At 32.3% G+C, this 17,070-nt stretch overlaps 7 protein-coding genes and 1 pseudogene across 8 annotated transcripts, besides 3 other annotated features; 5 read left to right on the top strand and 3 right to left on the bottom strand.

Moving 5' to 3' along the window:
• Positions 1 to 496: 496 nt before the first annotated feature.
• Positions 497 to 4,690: a mobile genetic element.
• Positions 4,691 to 5,140: 450 nt separating this feature from the next.
• Positions 5,141 to 5,976, top strand: TVAGG3_0518570 (annotated as a pseudogene). The gene has a single exon. A coding segment is annotated over exon 1 (836 nt).
• A 16-nt stretch (positions 5,977 to 5,992) lies between these two features.
• On the bottom strand, positions 5,993 to 6,235 carry TVAGG3_0518580 (serine threonine-protein phosphatase family; the record flags this gene model as incomplete). Its single annotated transcript, XM_051237150.1, has 1 exon — positions 5,993 to 6,235. One exon carries the CDS (start codon positions 6,233 to 6,235, stop codon positions 5,993 to 5,995), a length of 243 nt encoding a protein of 80 aa, XP_051094974.1.
• A 520-nt stretch (positions 6,236 to 6,755) lies between these two features.
• On the bottom strand, positions 6,756 to 7,574 carry TVAGG3_0518590 (phage tail repeat-like family; the record flags this gene model as incomplete). Its single annotated transcript, XM_051237151.1, has 1 exon — positions 6,756 to 7,574. The coding sequence occupies one exon, from the start codon at positions 7,572 to 7,574 to the stop codon at positions 6,756 to 6,758; it is 819 nt and encodes a 272-aa protein (XP_051094975.1).
• A 1,759-nt stretch (positions 7,575 to 9,333) lies between these two features.
• TVAGG3_0518600 (uncharacterized protein) lies at positions 9,334 to 10,269 on the top strand (the record flags this gene model as incomplete). The annotated part of the gene is made up of 1 exon (XM_001309057.1): positions 9,640 to 10,212. One exon carries the CDS (start codon positions 9,640 to 9,642, stop codon positions 10,210 to 10,212), a length of 573 nt encoding a protein of 190 aa, XP_001309058.1.
• Positions 10,270 to 10,354: 85 nt separating this feature from the next.
• TVAGG3_0518610 (STKc GSK3 domain-containing protein) lies at positions 10,355 to 11,414 on the bottom strand (the record flags this gene model as incomplete). The annotated part of the gene is made up of 1 exon (XM_001309058.1): positions 10,362 to 11,405. The coding sequence occupies one exon, from the start codon at positions 11,403 to 11,405 to the stop codon at positions 10,362 to 10,364; it is 1,044 nt and encodes a 347-aa protein (XP_001309059.1).
• Positions 11,415 to 12,696: 1,282 nt separating this feature from the next.
• Positions 12,697 to 12,726: a mobile genetic element.
• A 379-nt stretch (positions 12,727 to 13,105) lies between these two features.
• TVAGG3_0518630 (N-acetylmuramoyl-l-alanine amidase family) lies at positions 13,106 to 13,342 on the top strand (the record flags this gene model as incomplete). The annotated part of the gene is made up of 1 exon (XM_001309059.1): positions 13,106 to 13,342. One exon carries the CDS (start codon positions 13,106 to 13,108, stop codon positions 13,340 to 13,342), a length of 237 nt encoding a protein of 78 aa, XP_001309060.1.
• A 1,372-nt stretch (positions 13,343 to 14,714) lies between these two features.
• Positions 14,715 to 17,070: part of a mobile genetic element that runs on past the window's edge.
• On the top strand, positions 15,677 to 16,126 carry TVAGG3_0518650 (uncharacterized protein; the record flags this gene model as incomplete). The annotated part of the gene is made up of 1 exon (XM_051237152.1): positions 15,677 to 16,126. The coding sequence occupies one exon, from the start codon at positions 15,677 to 15,679 to the stop codon at positions 16,124 to 16,126; it is 450 nt and encodes a 149-aa protein (XP_051094976.1).
• TVAGG3_0518660 (uncharacterized protein) lies at positions 16,533 to 17,066 on the top strand (the record flags this gene model as incomplete). The annotated part of the gene is made up of 1 exon (XM_051237153.1): positions 16,533 to 17,066. The coding sequence occupies one exon, from the start codon at positions 16,533 to 16,535 to the stop codon at positions 17,064 to 17,066; it is 534 nt and encodes a 177-aa protein (XP_051094977.1).

Genomic DNA, 17,070 nt, shown 5'->3' on the forward strand with positions numbered 1-17,070 from the left:
ACATTCTCAGAGGTCAATTGTCAAAAAATGCACGTTGGCAAATGTCAATTATCCGAGTCAACATACCTACAGCTAAAGGTTCTTCACATGACGACTATGTTGTTGAGTTCAATTTACCATGGTTTGAAGATTGTAATTGTCCACAACCACTTCATGTTGAACGAAAGTCTTACAAACCCATTGTTCGGAAAAGGCAAGTGCAACATTGTCAGAGCTGTAAACATTCTTTTCGAGAAAGGTTTGTTGGAACCAATTCCAGATGACAAGCTGACAGAAACTTTTGTACCAAAAGACGAAACAAACTTTTCATTGTTGGTAAGACCAAAAGTCGTTCTAGACAAAGTTCTAGCACAAAAGAAGTACACAGCTCCAAAAGGAGTTGGATTGTTCGGATACCAACCTGAACCAGAAGAACTTCCAATGAGGTTGCAAGAACTTCAAGATGCTATAAACAAACTTCCATTGAGACATCCAATCGACCGTCCAAATTGATCTTGAATGTACCTTGTCTTCACACATGACTCAAGATACTTCATTTTCTCATCTGTAACAAGACCAGAGTTCCTGAGACATGTAAGAATAAAGGTTCATTGACAATTGTTTCAATTGAATTGTAAATTCCATACCTTGTCAAGTCAATGTCAGACTTATTTATGAACGGGAAGTATCCAGCATGTTTCTGACTGCTTGAGGGTTAGGTTGGTACCATTCGAACTTGACACTTGCAATTCCTTCAATTGCATTCAAAATGTCTGAGTCGGAGTCAACCATTTGTTCTCTCTTTGTAGTCTTGAAAGCGTCAAGAAGCATTGCAGCTGTTGTGACATTGCCATGTGCATAGTAAATGTGACCATCCAAATCTGTTATGTCAATCTGAGATTGTATCCTTTCTTATTTCCGTCTTGAATGGCAGCAAGTACCCATGAAGCCTTCTTTGTTCTTTCCTTCGTCAAAGTTTACTGTAAAGGTTCGACCAGATGTAATTTGACTTCTAACTTCACGATACTTTCATATGCATATCTTGTTCTTTCCATGGGAGCATGTGCGTCTTCACTTTTCCTTTTTTCCTTCTCAAAGGATGCAATTGTTCGTCATGTTTCCAGTAGAATCTGGCAAAGCCGTCGTGTCCTTCAACTTGAGGTTCACTAACATCGAAAGGCATGTCCATAAGACGTTCTTCTTCTAACCTCTCTAGTCTGTTTGGATAATTTGCACGTGCTGTTTCCAATCCATTTCGTAGCGAAGACCAGACAATTTGTCATAGACTTTTATGGGTCTTCCCTTCCTATATTTAAAATTCTTCGAAACTTCCAACCATATCTTTGAACTCTGCTTTTTATTCTAGCAGATTTTATATCCATTCTATATGGGGGCATTTTTATAAAAATAAAAAAATATTTTTTTCTTTACTTTTCATAACCTGCCTGCCATAAGTCTTTGACGCCAACCCATACAGCTAATGAAGGTTGATTGGTTTAGTTTGGAAACTAAACTTTGGTTTTGGTTTATCTTCAGTTTTTGGTTTTCTTCTTCTATCGGTTTTTCGTCACTTTTCGGTTCCTCTGACTTTACTCACTTGCAGGAACAGTTGTGTCGTCAACATCTTCATAAATATCATATGCCATTTGTTTTTGTTTTCCTTTCAACTTTTTGTGTTTGTTGTAAAGTTTAGAATATTTCGACTCTAAGTCAATGAGATGTTCTATAATGAACTGTTGGTCAGTGAAGTAAACTTTTCCATCTGTTGTCTCGAAAGCTCCTTCAGACTTCAATATTTATTTGTGAGAGTCTGTTTCTTTTTTGAGATACTAGCCGTTCCATTTCTATGAAAGTGACTTTTAGTTAGGGTTTGTATTTCCAGACCTGGCACTTTTATTATTGATTTTTCTCTTCATCTGTAAGTTCTTTGACAGGTTTTGACAATGGTTCTGAACTTTTTGTTTGTGGTGTCAAATCTACCGTTTCAACTTCTTCGGTCATTTCATCTCAGTAAAAAATTTTAGTTTGGTTTGTTTTTCAACTGGTTGTTTAGGTTTTTTAAGTCGGTCTAAAACTTCTGAGGTATAGGAAGAACTTGACAAACACGTTGGTGTGTAACTGCTGGAAGCCGACAAATCCATCTTGAGCCCATTTGTCTCAATGCTGTATTGTTCATTTCATCTCAGTAAAAAAATTTACATTCCCCACGTTTGAGGCGGTTGCGGTTGGTTGTTGTTTACCCACTGTTGTGCATGGTTTATATCCTCTGTTAAAGAATCTTTCACCTTGGTCCATATAGTGCCCTGCTTGGTTATAGTAGTCATTTGCTTTGTTATAGTAGTTTCCTGCTTGTCTTCCTACATTGTCCATCCATCCTTGAACTTTTCTCTTGTTTCAGGATTTGGAATAAGATTTGCTGCATCTCGTGCTAACATCCCAACCTTTCTGTACAGTTTGTTAATAGGTTGTGCTTTCTCTTTAGTATACCTAATGTACTCAAAATCTTCCTTCCAATTCCAATGCACCTCTGGCTATTGTTCCCTGCGGGCAAAAATCTGGATGCAACTCCTGCTAATGCGCCAAATAAACCCATTTCTTATGGGTAAAAATGACGAATCCAAACAAGGACCCTATGTTTCTAAAGCGACAAAGAAAGCACTCATGGTAAAAATCTTAGTTCAACACCAAATGCTTGGTTTATGGATATCTTGGAAAATTCCGAGGTTAGAAAGATGGACCACCATACTGGCTAATATTTTTGTCGGTCAAAACACAAGATACTGTGAAGCCATACCATTGGTCCAAAAATATTTTAGATGTGAAAACTGCTTTGACAATATTCGTTGACAAATACCATCCAACAAAACTGACATCTGACTGGAAAGTTCTTTCAAATCAGACGATATTAAAAACTATCTGCGTTCAAAAAATGTAAACAATATTTCATTGTCGACCAAAACCATTCTGCTCTTGGTGTCATTGACAGTTGTATAAAAATCTTAAGAGACTTAAACCAACCACAAGGTGGTGAGGTAGATGAAATGTCATATGACGACAAGTATAACATTTCTCCATGGCAAAGATGAGACAAGTTTTTAAATATTTACAATAGCCGTAAACAAAAAGGTTTGGGAAACCACTCCCCCGAAGAATGAAAAACAACCCTGACTTAGAGAAACTATATTTTTAATAGTTTAGTCAAAAGAGACAAACAAGAAAGAATGCCAGGCTTCAAACTTAAGAAAGGTGACAAAGTAAAAATAGAAATACCTAAACGCGACCCATATGAAAATACTATTGACTATGACAAAATGGGAACTCGACAGGTACTCGCATTCGTGTTCGTAAAAATAGAAGAAAGTATACAAGAGAATATTATGAAGTTTTTAGGCAAACATGGCAAAATGTACAGACTGCAAGCAGAAGATAAAACTACTATTGTCAGACCTCGTTTCAACTTGTCAAAGTTCAAGGTGGTATACTTTCAAAGACAGTTCCTAACAAATATAAGACAACTCCTGACGAATATGCTAAAGAAGTTGAAAATGACGACTAAGCAATTCTATACCATGCGTAAACTGTCATGTAAGGTGGCATGTAGTCTTTACTTTGTCCCGTTGTTTGCGTATATCCTGAAACGCGATGTGTATGGTTTCCATCTCCCTGAGTGTCACTCCAGTAACAATTTATAGCAAACTGAACGTCGTCTTTAACATCATATCCTTTACCTTTTTTCAAGCTGCCAATCCCAAATTTATGCTTATGCCAACCTGCTTGAGATGTACTTAAATCTATGTAGTGACTGTGCAGGTAAATTTTCACCTGAAATCGTTTTACTTCCACCTGTTTCCTTTGAAGAGTTTGCACAATACAAAAACCTGTCGACTATTTGTTCCCATGCACCAACACCAAACATTACTTGAGGACTTCTTGCTTCCATAGATGTATAAATAGAACCTACTGGGTTCATTAAATCAAACATATGAGATAATATAGGATTGTCTCTTTTGAACTTAAAATATAGTGTAACTATTTCAGGTTTCTTCTGGTTTGTGTCAGAATATTTTTTATAATATAATCTTATGTTTTCAGGGTAGGTAAAATCTTGACTATAATATTTATTTCTGTCATCTGTATAATAATATACTATTCTCGTTTTTTCTATTGCATTATATCTTTTATATCTATAATATTCTAAATATAATGTTTGCTTTTTTGGGTCTACACGTGCGTCAACACCATAGTCATAATAATATGGTGCTGGAGCTGGGTTAGGTAATGTCATATCTGCCATTTCATAAACTCTTAAATATTTCTTTTGTTCGTCTCCATATAAGTTTAAGTAGCAGTTGTTGTCTAATGGAACTTTAACTTGTGTACCATCATTCTTTATATAGCTTACATACATTTCATTGTTATTTTTCGGAATGAGTTTATACCGTATACCATTTCTTAAGGAGTGTACAAACTCACATCTAAAATATTTATTTTCTTCATTGACAGAAAAGTCACCAACAATAGTTTCAATATTTTTTGTTCCAACTAAACTTTGGTATATTTCATTGACATATGTTTTATCTGCTTTCTTTTCAAGGCTAACGTTTAAGTCTGTTATTTCAGAAGATGTATGTGTATGTCCAACGGCACTTTTACTGTTTAAGGTTTCTTGTAAGTTTGTAATATCAGATATAGAATGTGTATGAGTCTTTTTAGAATATTCGTTTTCAGCTCTTGTCACTTCACTTGACATTTTATTGTCAACATATGTTTTGTCTGCTAGTTCAGGATGAGTATGTTCTTTCGTTGCATATGTTGCATCTGCTCTGTCATGTTCTTCTTGAACTTTTTCAATGACATACTCTTTGTCAGCTTTGTTGTCAACATCTGCTTTCAAAAGAAGTTCTTTTATAGGTTTCTCGTTTAAAGTTCCTTTTGTTGGATTTATACAAACAGTATGGTTCTTACTGTCTTGAAACAGAAACTCGTCTGTCAATGGGTTTATCGTCAGTTTTAAGTTTCCTTCTTTCAATGACTCAGATATCTTAGAATAGTTTGAAAAGTTTGTTGTGTTCTTATTTAGAGCTTGCATAATGAGTTGTCGGTTGTGTTGTATTTCTCTCATAGACGCTGTTTCTTTCGACATTTTTATTCTAGATAAAATATGCTTTCAATAGAAAAAGAAAATTCAAGAGTTGCTACAACTAAACCATTAGATGAACTTTTTACTAATGTCGGTCAAAAGTTTGAGACAGAGACCGTAAAGCATGAAGGCTATCGTTTTGACTACCCATTAAGATGGTTAAGAGACCCATCTGTCACAAAAGCTATTGGCTTTCGTAGAATGAAGTTTGTGTCTGTAGAAGATAAAAGTTTTCCATTTATTGTAAGGTTTCATATAGATTATATATCTGAAGGGAAACGAAAAATGTGGGAAGAAATTGAGCTAATACAAGTTGACCTTTCATCTTCTCTACAGACTGCGTTAAAAAATATAGAAGATAAAATAAATTCATGTTATGCAAAATATGCTGATGAATATGCAAATACCGAGAGCACACTTTATGTGAGAATTGTATATGACAAACAAAATTCACAAGTGTCATTTCAAATCTACGAAGACAATCCAAAGAAAGACGAACAAATATATACAGAATTCACTGCAATGTCATGGTATTATTTGCAAAGAATGTTAAATCAGAAAGTCGAACTTCCTTTAGCAAATATTTACAGTCGATATGCAAGAGATGAACCATATTTATTTAAAGATGTTTTCGACCCAGCTGCTATTATTGTTCATGCTTCATTTTCTGGCGCCCAAAACTCTTTCTTATGCTTGGCAAATGACTTTTACGAAAAACCTACAAAGTTATACGAACCACCAAGTGGAAGTATTTCAGACTTTCAAGTATGGTTTACTACAGATGGAAGAAAAGAATAATTCCATTATACCATGCGTTTTACTTAGAACTTAGTTTCATATACAACTACTATCGAACGGTAAAAATATAATTTTTTAATACGGTTGAGGTGTTGGATTTGGTTGCCAACTAGACTGTGGTGCAGGTTCAGGCTGTTGTATAACAGGAGCTTGTTCTTCTGGTTCAGGGTCTTTAGGTATAATACCAACGAACTGACCTACTCTTTTACCAATATTTTTGACTCCGTTCCAAATTCCTCTTCCTACGGTTTTTATTCCATTCCATATACCTCTTCCAACATTTCGAAAGAAGTTTCCTATCTTACTGAAGAAACCCATTTTACTATATGTAAAAATCTAATGTCCGCCTAGTCTCTTACGTCTCCTGTTGAGTTCCATAGCATTCTTTAACTGGAGCTCATACATTCTATTTCTCCTCTGGTAGAAAACATACTCTGGGTCAACTCCTGTGTTCGCGTCATCTGCATAGAGTTGTTTATATCCCACTTCAGGGTTTGTATAAAACTCTTTCCATCTCATATTTGCATACCATGGTGGCAAACCTAACGCAGCGTCATTTGACATGGCAGTTTGCATTTGTACATCTGTTGGCACTTGACCATAGTTTGCCATTGCAGTTTGTATTCTAACTTCATTTGGAATATTCTCTGGGTTTGGTTGTCCAGGTTGCTGTGCATTCGCTAAGTTCTGTGCGTCCATTTAATATTAGATAAAAATATCTCTTACGAGTACATATGCTGAACATTTGCTGGTATTGGTTCATCTTCATATTCTCTGTACCTTTCTGCCACGTCAAATAAGTAAATGACACAATGGAAAAAACCTAAAACAAGTAGTCCTATTTCAAACCACATTTACTTACTAATAAAATTTCTTTATTGTGACACTTTCTCCAGTTTATAGGACCTCTCTCATATTCTATCTTGTCATATCTAAACTCATAGTCATGTATGTCCTCTAACCATCTCATAACGGTTTCCAAACCACTTTTATCGGATGTAAAGTAAAAGCATGGATGGTTATGTAAAACGTCTAAAGTTTCTAAAGAGTCTCTCAAAGTCCAGTCTACTTGGTATTGAAAATCCCATGTGTTATAGAACGGCGGGTCCACTATAAAGAAAACATTTTCCTTGTCTTTATATTTTTCATACAAATCTGTCCAATGACATCTCACAAACTCTATACCCTCAATATATTTTTCTATGTCCTCTTTGAAAACATTTGTATAGTTAAGATATAAAACTTTTGACATAAGTGTTTCAATGTCATGAACTCTTATAGCACCACTATATAATAGTCTAGAAGATATACTATCCCAGTCAATATACTCTGCTTTTTTCAAAACCTCTCTGACAGTATTTTTCTTATCTAATGGTATACGTTCCATCTTACCTATAGGTATCTTTTCTTTTAACTCTTTCAATATATTGTTTGTGTCTGGAATATGTTTGAGACGGTCCATATAGTTGTCGAAGTCATTGCATATAATCTTTGAGTCTGGGAATATTGTATGGCACAAATGGGATATATAGAAACTTCCACCGAACAAATCTACAAATGTTAGACCATTCGGTAGTTTCTTAAGTTCTCTCAATATAATATCTTTACATCTACTCTTATTTCCAAAGAACGGTAACGGTGGTTTTGTAAAATTCATTTTATATACAATAAAAATGTTTTTTCCTGAAAAGTGACAGAAAAGTGACAAAACATGAAAACATATATATTTTGTGAAAAGCTCCTGGAAGACCCGTATATAAGAACTTCATTTATACTAAACATCTTCGGGGCTAGAAGGCACGAAGTGCCTGGAAGCCCCACTACCTTTTTTTTTTTTTTTTTTTTTTTTTTTAATTATATTCAGATATTATCAATTATTATCGATATAAGATATTCTGAGTGTAAATGAATTGAATACTGATTGTATTTTTTTATATTGGCTACAAATAAAATTATTCGAATTATGATACAACAAATAATTATTGCAAATAAAAAAGATGATTGCTATTTATTTTTACAAAACCGAAAATCTTTTTAAAGGAAACATTAGTTTGCTTCAAATTTTGAACCTTCATTCAAAAAAAATCATTCGAAATATACAATATATAGTGTAATGTTTCTATAGATTATACAGTCAGGAAACTTTATGGCGGTTAATATAGTTTTCTCTCAATCAATTGAGGCAGTTTATTCAAAATGTTAAAAATGATACTGAAACAATAAAATGTATTTGGCCAGCTTGCTATTACATAATGATATCTGTTTTTCTCAAATTATTTGTAACTTTATTTTATTCAATTGTCATTTTTGATATCCTTCAGAATATTCAGATACATCCTTTTAGCTCCATTATTATACCACAGCACTATCATTGCAATCTGATCATATATTTTGTCATTTCAGCATGGATATTTCTAACAATTCAAAAGTTCTTTTTTACAGGCATATAATAGCAGCTATCATTTCACCAATTCATTATTTGGTAGCCATTTGTTACAGCATTTGGCGATTCTCTAAATCAACTCTAATATTCATATGCGTTCATTTTCCATTCAAAAAATGAAAGTAAATTTTCGATTGTTTCTGAATGAAATCTGCAATAACCTTTGTAGTATATTAATTCCCAAATGACTACGGATGCTTTCAAGATTAAAATTAATTTAAGTATGACATTTTATTGTCCAAAAAAATATCGAAAAATAATTGATTTCCGGCATAGCTAAAATAGCATCACTTCCATAGGTAATTTTAATCGAACTCTATTTAGATCAATATTCAAGCTTTTAAAAATTTTGAATTTCCAAATATACACAAACTTCTTTTTGGACATTGGGAACCTATTAGTTTGAAATTTTCAGTCAATATTTCCTACTTATAATTGTCATTTTCGATATGTAAATCCGAAATGCGATAAGATTCTCAAAATATCGAATGTAAACATCACAATATTTTTAAATGTTAATTTATAAATTCATGAGATTCTGGAACTCGATTTAATCGTTTTTAAGGTCTGATTTGAATGTTTTCGATGTAAATATTTGATTTTGCTATATGAGCTTGTTGTATTCTTTGACTTTATTAATTCTGAATATTTTCAACGATTAAGTTGAAATTATAAAATTACTGGTATCTTAAAATAACTCTTGAAGGATGACTGGAGTAATTCGTGTCCTTAACTAAAATGACTTTTATAAATCCTCATGATTTTAATATTGATATAACAACGGAATAGTCGTCGTATCATTATATGATACCATTTTGGTTATTTCGGATATCCTAAATTAGAGAAGATAACAAATTTTATCAATATGTGGAAATTCTAGAAACAAATACAACAATTTAAAGGATTATGTATTCTATTTCTTACATCAACTACAAAACTAATATTATATAATAGTAGGATTATCAAAACATGACCTTATTCTAGATTGATATAAATTTGCATTCGCTAATTCCATTAAGAGTTTGTTATTTGAATTACATGCGACCGTGTTTAATTAATATCAATAAGTCTCCAATTACTATATAGCAATAAACAAATATGAAAAGATATTATGCTTTTTCAGGCTGTATAGATATATTTTGTGTCTTATATCATGTAAGTGATCTGTTCATGATAACTTTTATCCTCCAAAATTTGCTCAAGTTTCTAGATTCTCTATGAACGTTTTTTATTTTTTGTAACGATTAATTTGGGCTGAATTTATAAAAGTAAAAATTATATGTCAGGTACTGGAGGTATTCCAAACTTACGCTTGAATCTTTCCAATATTACCAAAAATCAGCAAGACAATAATTTAGACGAACTCCCACCTATTCCAGCAAAAGATTCGATGGAACAAACACAACAACCAGCACGCCCAACAAGACAAAGACCACAAGCAGTTAGGAATACAATGACTCTCACCAAGAAAAATCTAGCACCTACTAATGACTCAGACTCCTCAGATATTGATGATTTAGATCTCGAAACAGTTCCTGTTGGCGATGCTCCAGAAAAAGTAGAAAAAGAACCAGATGCAGATGCTCCAGGTCCTATTACCCAAGTTAGCCAACTCCCAGACTTTGCAGAAGACAGCGATGATGACGAAGGGCAAGGCCGCGAAAAGAACAAACTATCATTGTTATACGATTTCCTTCTTACACAAGATCAGTGTGATGAACCAATGGTAGAATGGACATATAAATCCTTTATTAAAGATTACGCTAAATCAGAAGCAGCCGAGGATAACAACGATTCAGAGAGTGAATACGATGAATACGGTGAAGAAGAAATGGAAGATGAATATGAATGAAGTATATATTTTTGAAATTAATTAAAAATCTAAATTGTACATCAGAATATAAAATAACTTGTATTTTTCTAGTATAAGATCTTGAGCTAACGGCCTTAAAAACTAGATAAAAATAAACAATATATAAAAAACATATTTATAAACATAATTTAAGGTAATTGGCGATTAATTATTGATGCTACAGGTCTATCTGTATTGGGTATCATCTTGCCTTCTTTAAATAAGTCTTCAAAGTATGGATGTTGAAGACATTGAGCAGCTGTTATTCTCTTTGTTGGATTATAAACAAATATCTGTTTTAGAAGAGCAATCAGCTTTGAATTGGTTGTTTTCGGTAATTGATCTTCTAATTTGATAATCGGTTTGGTCAATGATGTCGGAACTGGTGCTGTGTGTTGGAATGAGCTCAAGTCTGATTGTGTAGGCTTTCCTAAGAGCTGTATTATTGGAATAATTTGACCAGTTCCTGTCATTCCTTCAAAAAGGACTTCACCCATTCTGAGCATCTCTGCTATGACGCACCCTGCTGCCCAAACGTCGATTGCGCCTGTATATTGTTCGCATCCTAAAATTAATTCTGGAGCTCGATAAAATCGAGAAGCAATGTAAGAAACACTAGTATCGCCTGGTTTAATAACTTTTGCTGATCCAAAATCAGTGATTTTGAGTTTCCCTGTAACAGGACTGAACATAATATTCTCTGGTTTTATATCGCGGTGAACGATTCCTTTAGCATGGAGGTATCTTAAACCAGCGAAAATTTGATACGCAAGGATTTTTAGCAGTGTATTTCCAATTCGTTTCTGTTGATCTCGTAATTTCATTGTATATGAGTGTACAGTATATGGAAAATAGTCCATAACTATATTTAAGTATACATCTTTTCCGTTATTCTTCCGTGTAAAGTAATGATCTTTTAATTTTATGCAATATCTTGAATGAAGAATTTTTAATATTTCTAATTCTCTGTTTTTATATTGCGGATCTTGTTTAACACTTTTAATAGCAACAACTTTACCGGCAATAGTTCGCGCTTTATAAACAGAACCAAAAGTACCAGATCCAATTAATCTGTATCCAAGGTATTTTCTTTTTTTACTTGGAGATCTTGATCTGTGTGTCCGTATTAAATTCTTTTTCTTGGGTAAAGCACCTGTTGGTTTCCTTCTAGCAGTTGCAATCATCCCAATCATAAAAAATTTTTCGCCTTAGAAAAAAAAAATAATAAAAATTCAATGCTAAATTTTATCGTTTATAATTCTCAAAATCTTGTCACTTTTCAAGATCCAGAAAAGTTTCGCGATTGATATTTAGAGTGTGTAGAAAATGTGTGATTGAAATAACGTAAAACAATAAAATTTTAATATTTTATGCCGAATTCTCTCATGAATAAGCTAATTTGATGGGTTCTTCATGATCGCTTACGATTGGTGCCTTCATTCATATGATTATTAATTCAATCAAACTGAGACAATTTGAGTAGTATATGTGGACGGGTTGTGTGACTTTTTTTGTAAACGTAAGAATTCATACAATATTGAACGATTTTGTATCATTTTTTTTAACATATGAAGTAAAAAATGTATGATTCTTACGGTTTTTATTCTTACGTTTTAGTAGTATATGTGGAAGGGTTGTGTGACTTTTTTTGTTACGTCTATATATAGATGAGGGTATATTTTCACATCTTCTATATATAGATGATATAAAAATTTTTTCTTACGTTTTTTTAAGTCATGAATTCGTAAGAAAGCGCGACATTATTAAATAAATTAGTAATAAATATTATATACTAAACACATTTTAAAAAATTAACATTAATTTTAAAATAATTTATTTTTTTATCTTTTATAAAAGAAGCTATATATAGATGATGTCAGATATTCCGCGATTAATTAAACATTGTTTAAATCCTGAATGGGTTAAACTTCAATTTAAAAATGAAGATTGTGAATTATTAAATGAATATGAAAGCCAAAATAAGCTAATGAGGTATAAATATAATGATAAAGAATATTTAATTTCATGGAATCAATGGAGTCATAATCAAAGACCTCATAAACGAGAAAAAGAAATTGAAAATTAATGATTATTTGAATTTATGAAATCAATTATTTGATTCATTCGCTCTTCAATAATTTCCATTCTTTTTGTTAAATCATCTATTTTCATTAATGAGGTGATTCTTGATTGAGGAATAGATTTCAAACTAACCACTCCTTTTATTTTTGAAATTTTGAATCCATCAATTTTAAACATTTTATTCAATTTACATGTTGTCAATTCTTCAAATAATTTTTTATTGTTATCATAATAGTCATTAAATTCTTCAACAGATGAAAAAATTTTTATTTCAGTAATTGGTTTAACAACGTTTATTTTTTGTTGAACATTTTCACTTTCATTTATTTTTTCCTCCTCTGTTTCATTTATTTTTAAAATCGGTTTCATTTATCATTAAATAAAAATTAGAATATAAGTGATGAGTAGGTGACAAAAGTGCATACTCTTAAACAACCGTCGGATTTCCGGGTGAAATCGTGACACACTTTCGTCTTTCGTAGGCAGTGGTGGTTGTTACAAAAGGTAACTTCGAATGTAGCGTGAAATCTGCAAAAAAATTCTGAAATTTGAATGGAGAACACAAAAATTGAATAGTTTACGTCAATAAAAAAGAGAAAAAATTAAGCCAATGTATCTCGAACCTAGGACGTAGAGCAGCAATCACACTGTTTATCCCATTACACTACATGCATCTCTCACCTCAGTGAATGAGATCAACTATATGATAACTTTTCCCCATTAGATTCTTGTGGAAAAGTGACAAATAGCAACTTTGACCCTCTCTCATATAAGTGATGAAATATATTTTTTAATTAATATTAAATCAGAAATGGCGGCGGGATTCTTTAAAAAATTATGGGATGGAATTAAGAAAGCTGCAGGTTGGGTTTATAAAAAGGTTATTAAACCTGTTGCAAACTTTTTGGCACCAGTAGCGAAAACGGCAGGAACTATCATAGGTGGAGTATTAGGTACTAAAGCAGGTAATCCGGCGATGGGAGCACAAGCAGGTAACGCAATTGGTGGAATTGCTGAAGGAATACTTAATAAAATAGGAGGTAAATAGTGGAAAAATAAATAAATATTATTTTTATCTTAGTATTGGTTGTAGTCTTTGATAAACTTTTTCTCCTTTATTTAAAATTTCTCTTATTGGGGCAGCTTTTGGCGTTATTGATTCAGCAATGTCACTAATTGCTTCTTTATTCTTAAATATCCAATTTGCTCCTTTCTTCATTGTTTCCCAAACTTTATGCGCTCCTCTTTTTACTTTATCCCATAATTTTTTAAAGAATCCTGCAGCCATAGTTGATTATTTCATTAAAATTAAAAATTCATTTTCATATTTTAATTTTGATTTTTTATTTAATAATAAATGACGACTAACTATTTAGTGCCAAACACTAAACCGATTAATGGAAATGTGTTTCATTCATTCGAAAATAAATGAAATATTCGCAAAGAATGACGGTAGAAGATATTATAGAGAACTTGAAAGTTCATGCTATGACTCTGATACTCCATATTTTGATGATAAACAAACTCATTTAAGAATTACAAATCCGGCTCATGATGTGAACCAATTAGGTGACACATATATTAAACGCAAAGTTAGAGCAACTCTAGTTTCAAATAAAGCTTTCACATGTGATGCCGCTTTTAAATGCATGCGTTTATTCGTTGGTTACAAATCATCAAATCAAAGCTTTAAACAATTAGAAGTAGAAACTGAAAGAGGTGATGCCGGTTATCTTCAGATGGATTGCGCCCGTGAATCTTTCGCATTTGCAACATATAAACCGAAATCAGAAAGGAAAGTTAAAAAGTTTGTTCATTCGTTATATAATAATGTTCAAAAATATGATAACTCAGTATGTGGTAAATATATTGACCCTTCAGAAGTTTTCAAGAAAGCAAATGAAGAAATTGATATCACTTTTGATATGATTATTCCGGTAAATGATTTGTTAGCATTTCAGGCGTTCGATGATTATCCTAAATCATTTGGTGAAATCATTCTTAAATATTATGTTTTCAGGGATACTTTAGTATTTTGTCAGGTTGACCCGTTAAGAGTTGCTGATTTACAAAATTACGTTTATGAAAAGATAACTGATGAAAATTATGAAAAGATTATGAATCATGTTTATAAATATGATCGCAAATTCCAACAAATCGGACTTCCTGCCAAATTAATTACAAGCTTAGCCGCTACATCTGCTGAGGCAACAGTTGATGACGTTATTATTTCATGCACAAAGATGGAAGTTTTAGAGGATAAATGCATTACACCAGGATATGGTTTAATTGAAGAATCAATTAAAGCAATACCACGTTTATTCAGTAAGGAAGATCCATTCATGATTCCAGCTCAACATATTGACGTTCGTTCACTAAATGGAGGTTGCATCACTCCTGAAGGTATCAGCTCAGATTTCTCATACGCCCTTCATAATGTTACAGATGTTGTGTTAACATTTCCGAAGAATGCAATGCAAAGAACAGTTTTAGAAAATCCAATGCTTCGAGGTCTTCAGGTCACTATAGATTCAGAAACTTCCCGATCAAGCGATGACCACAGTGGGTGACATATTCTTTACACGTATGCTTCAAGCTTCTGATTTAGATGGAGTGAATGAATGCACGGAAGAATACGAGGACTCATTAACTAGACCACTGAATGATGATAATGGCACACCATTAGTTAGAACATGGAAAGACCAAACTTCATTCTTATGCACTATTCCAGTTCAACGTGATGGAGCGGGTATATTCTTTGATGGATTAGAAACTTTCAACTCACAAGTTACAGTACAAGTGAAAGCTTATCCAATCATTCAGGGTGTAAATGACACTTACTGTTCAAAGGTGACAAATCCTCCTCAGGTTTGGTTTACTAGGACTACATATTGGACGTGGACACCGGATGAAGGTTTGAAATATCATCCAACAGGTACACCACCACAGTATAGAAGTTCATATGATGAAATATTGATGAATAGAAATGTTTAAAATTATAAATTTATTTTGATTAAATGGATTTAAATTCTGAAGAATTAGCAGGAGTATATAATACCTACATAGATGATATGATTAATGAAGCATTGAGTGATAATAGAAATGCTCTATCTAAGGAAAAATTAATGAAAATTCCATATTCTGAATGTTACTTAAATTCAATCACTGCAGCAATTGGTAAACAAATAAAGGTAAAACATTAACGATATAAAAACAAATTATCATTATTGCTAACACTTCCCCCTATTCACACGTGTTAATTTATATCAACCGTTCAGGTTCACCTTCAGATGATACATTTGAATCTTTAAAGCATTTAATCAAAATTCCAATTATTTATTTATCACAAGAAGAAGCAGAAGATTATTTAAAAAACTTTTTAATGTATAAAGAATTATATAATACAATCAAGAAGCAAGGATTAGAGGATAAAATTATTGATAAACAACGGGATGAATTATTTGAAACACTTTCTATTTCAAATTTTGATAGAGAATTTTTGCATTCACTCATTTTTCTAGATGATGCTGTGAAATCAAAACTAATAACAAATGAGAAATCATATTTTAATCAATTATTAACTCAATGTCGACACATTCAGTGTTCATTCTTCATGGCTGTTCAATACTTCAAAGCATTAAGCACAAACATTAAATCAAACCTGTCCACCCTTTTCATTTTCAGTGGGTTTAGTCGTCAACAGTTGAACGTTATGCTTTATCAAGTGAATTTACCAATGAGCATTAATGAACTTTACACACAATATCAACAATTAGGAGAACATGGAAAAATAATAGTTGATTTAAATAAAGGATGTGTTAAATTTGATTAACTTTTTATAATTAATTTTTATTTTTTATTTATAATTAAACATGACAGAAATAGCAAATCTTCTACAGGTTCCATTAAAACAAGGGACAAACAAAAGGGGTGCATATAATAGAACTATGAAAGTTCCAGACGGAATGAAAGAATTAGTTCATATTGTTGCTGGTCTTCAAAAGGATGTAAAACAAATGAGAAACGTTTTAACATTACCAGAAGCTCAAGCATATGCCAAACGTCATGGTCCAAATTGGGAAGCACACGAAGCAGACATTACAGGACCAAATGGAAAACCTGATGGTATAAATGAAGTTTTCGTTACTGATGGTCAAGGAAATATTAAAGTCATAAATGGGTATAAATTAACTGTATCTGATTATCCTAAACGTAAAGCATATAATGAACGTTATCCTATGCAATTTGATGAAAATGGAAAAGCCGTTAAACAATACATTGGAGAAGGTGAACATGGTCCAATTAATTCATACCGTCATAATCCATATTCTTATTTCAATGAAGAATTAAATGCTATTGAAGAGGGACCGGATGGATTACCACGATATTCTAACCAGTTTGATGGTCAATATGCAAATATTAGACCTGAAATTTCAGCTAAGAAATTCTTTAAAGTTGCTTTATTCGATCCAGTTTTCGCAAATGTTAAAGATGAACTTAAACAGCAATTCCAACCAATTATAGTAGCAAGAATTGCATCAGGTGCTTTATCTCAAGCATTCAAAGATTTAATTAAGAAACCATTATATCAGCAACGAGGTTTAACTTATGATTTAGTTAAGGAATCAGATAAAAGAAAATTTGAGAAATCAGTTGATTATAAGAATGCAATTAATGAATATATTAGGTCTATTAATTTCGATGAAAATGCTAAAAATCAACTTCATGAACAAATACAGGGAATAATAGATTTAAAAGTTCCAGCAAAATAAAAGT

This window comes from Trichomonas vaginalis, chromosome II (assembly GCF_026262505.1).
Source record: "Trichomonas vaginalis G3 chromosome II, whole genome shotgun sequence".
NCBI classification, from domain to species: Eukaryota; Parabasalia; order Trichomonadida; family Trichomonadidae; genus Trichomonas; species Trichomonas vaginalis.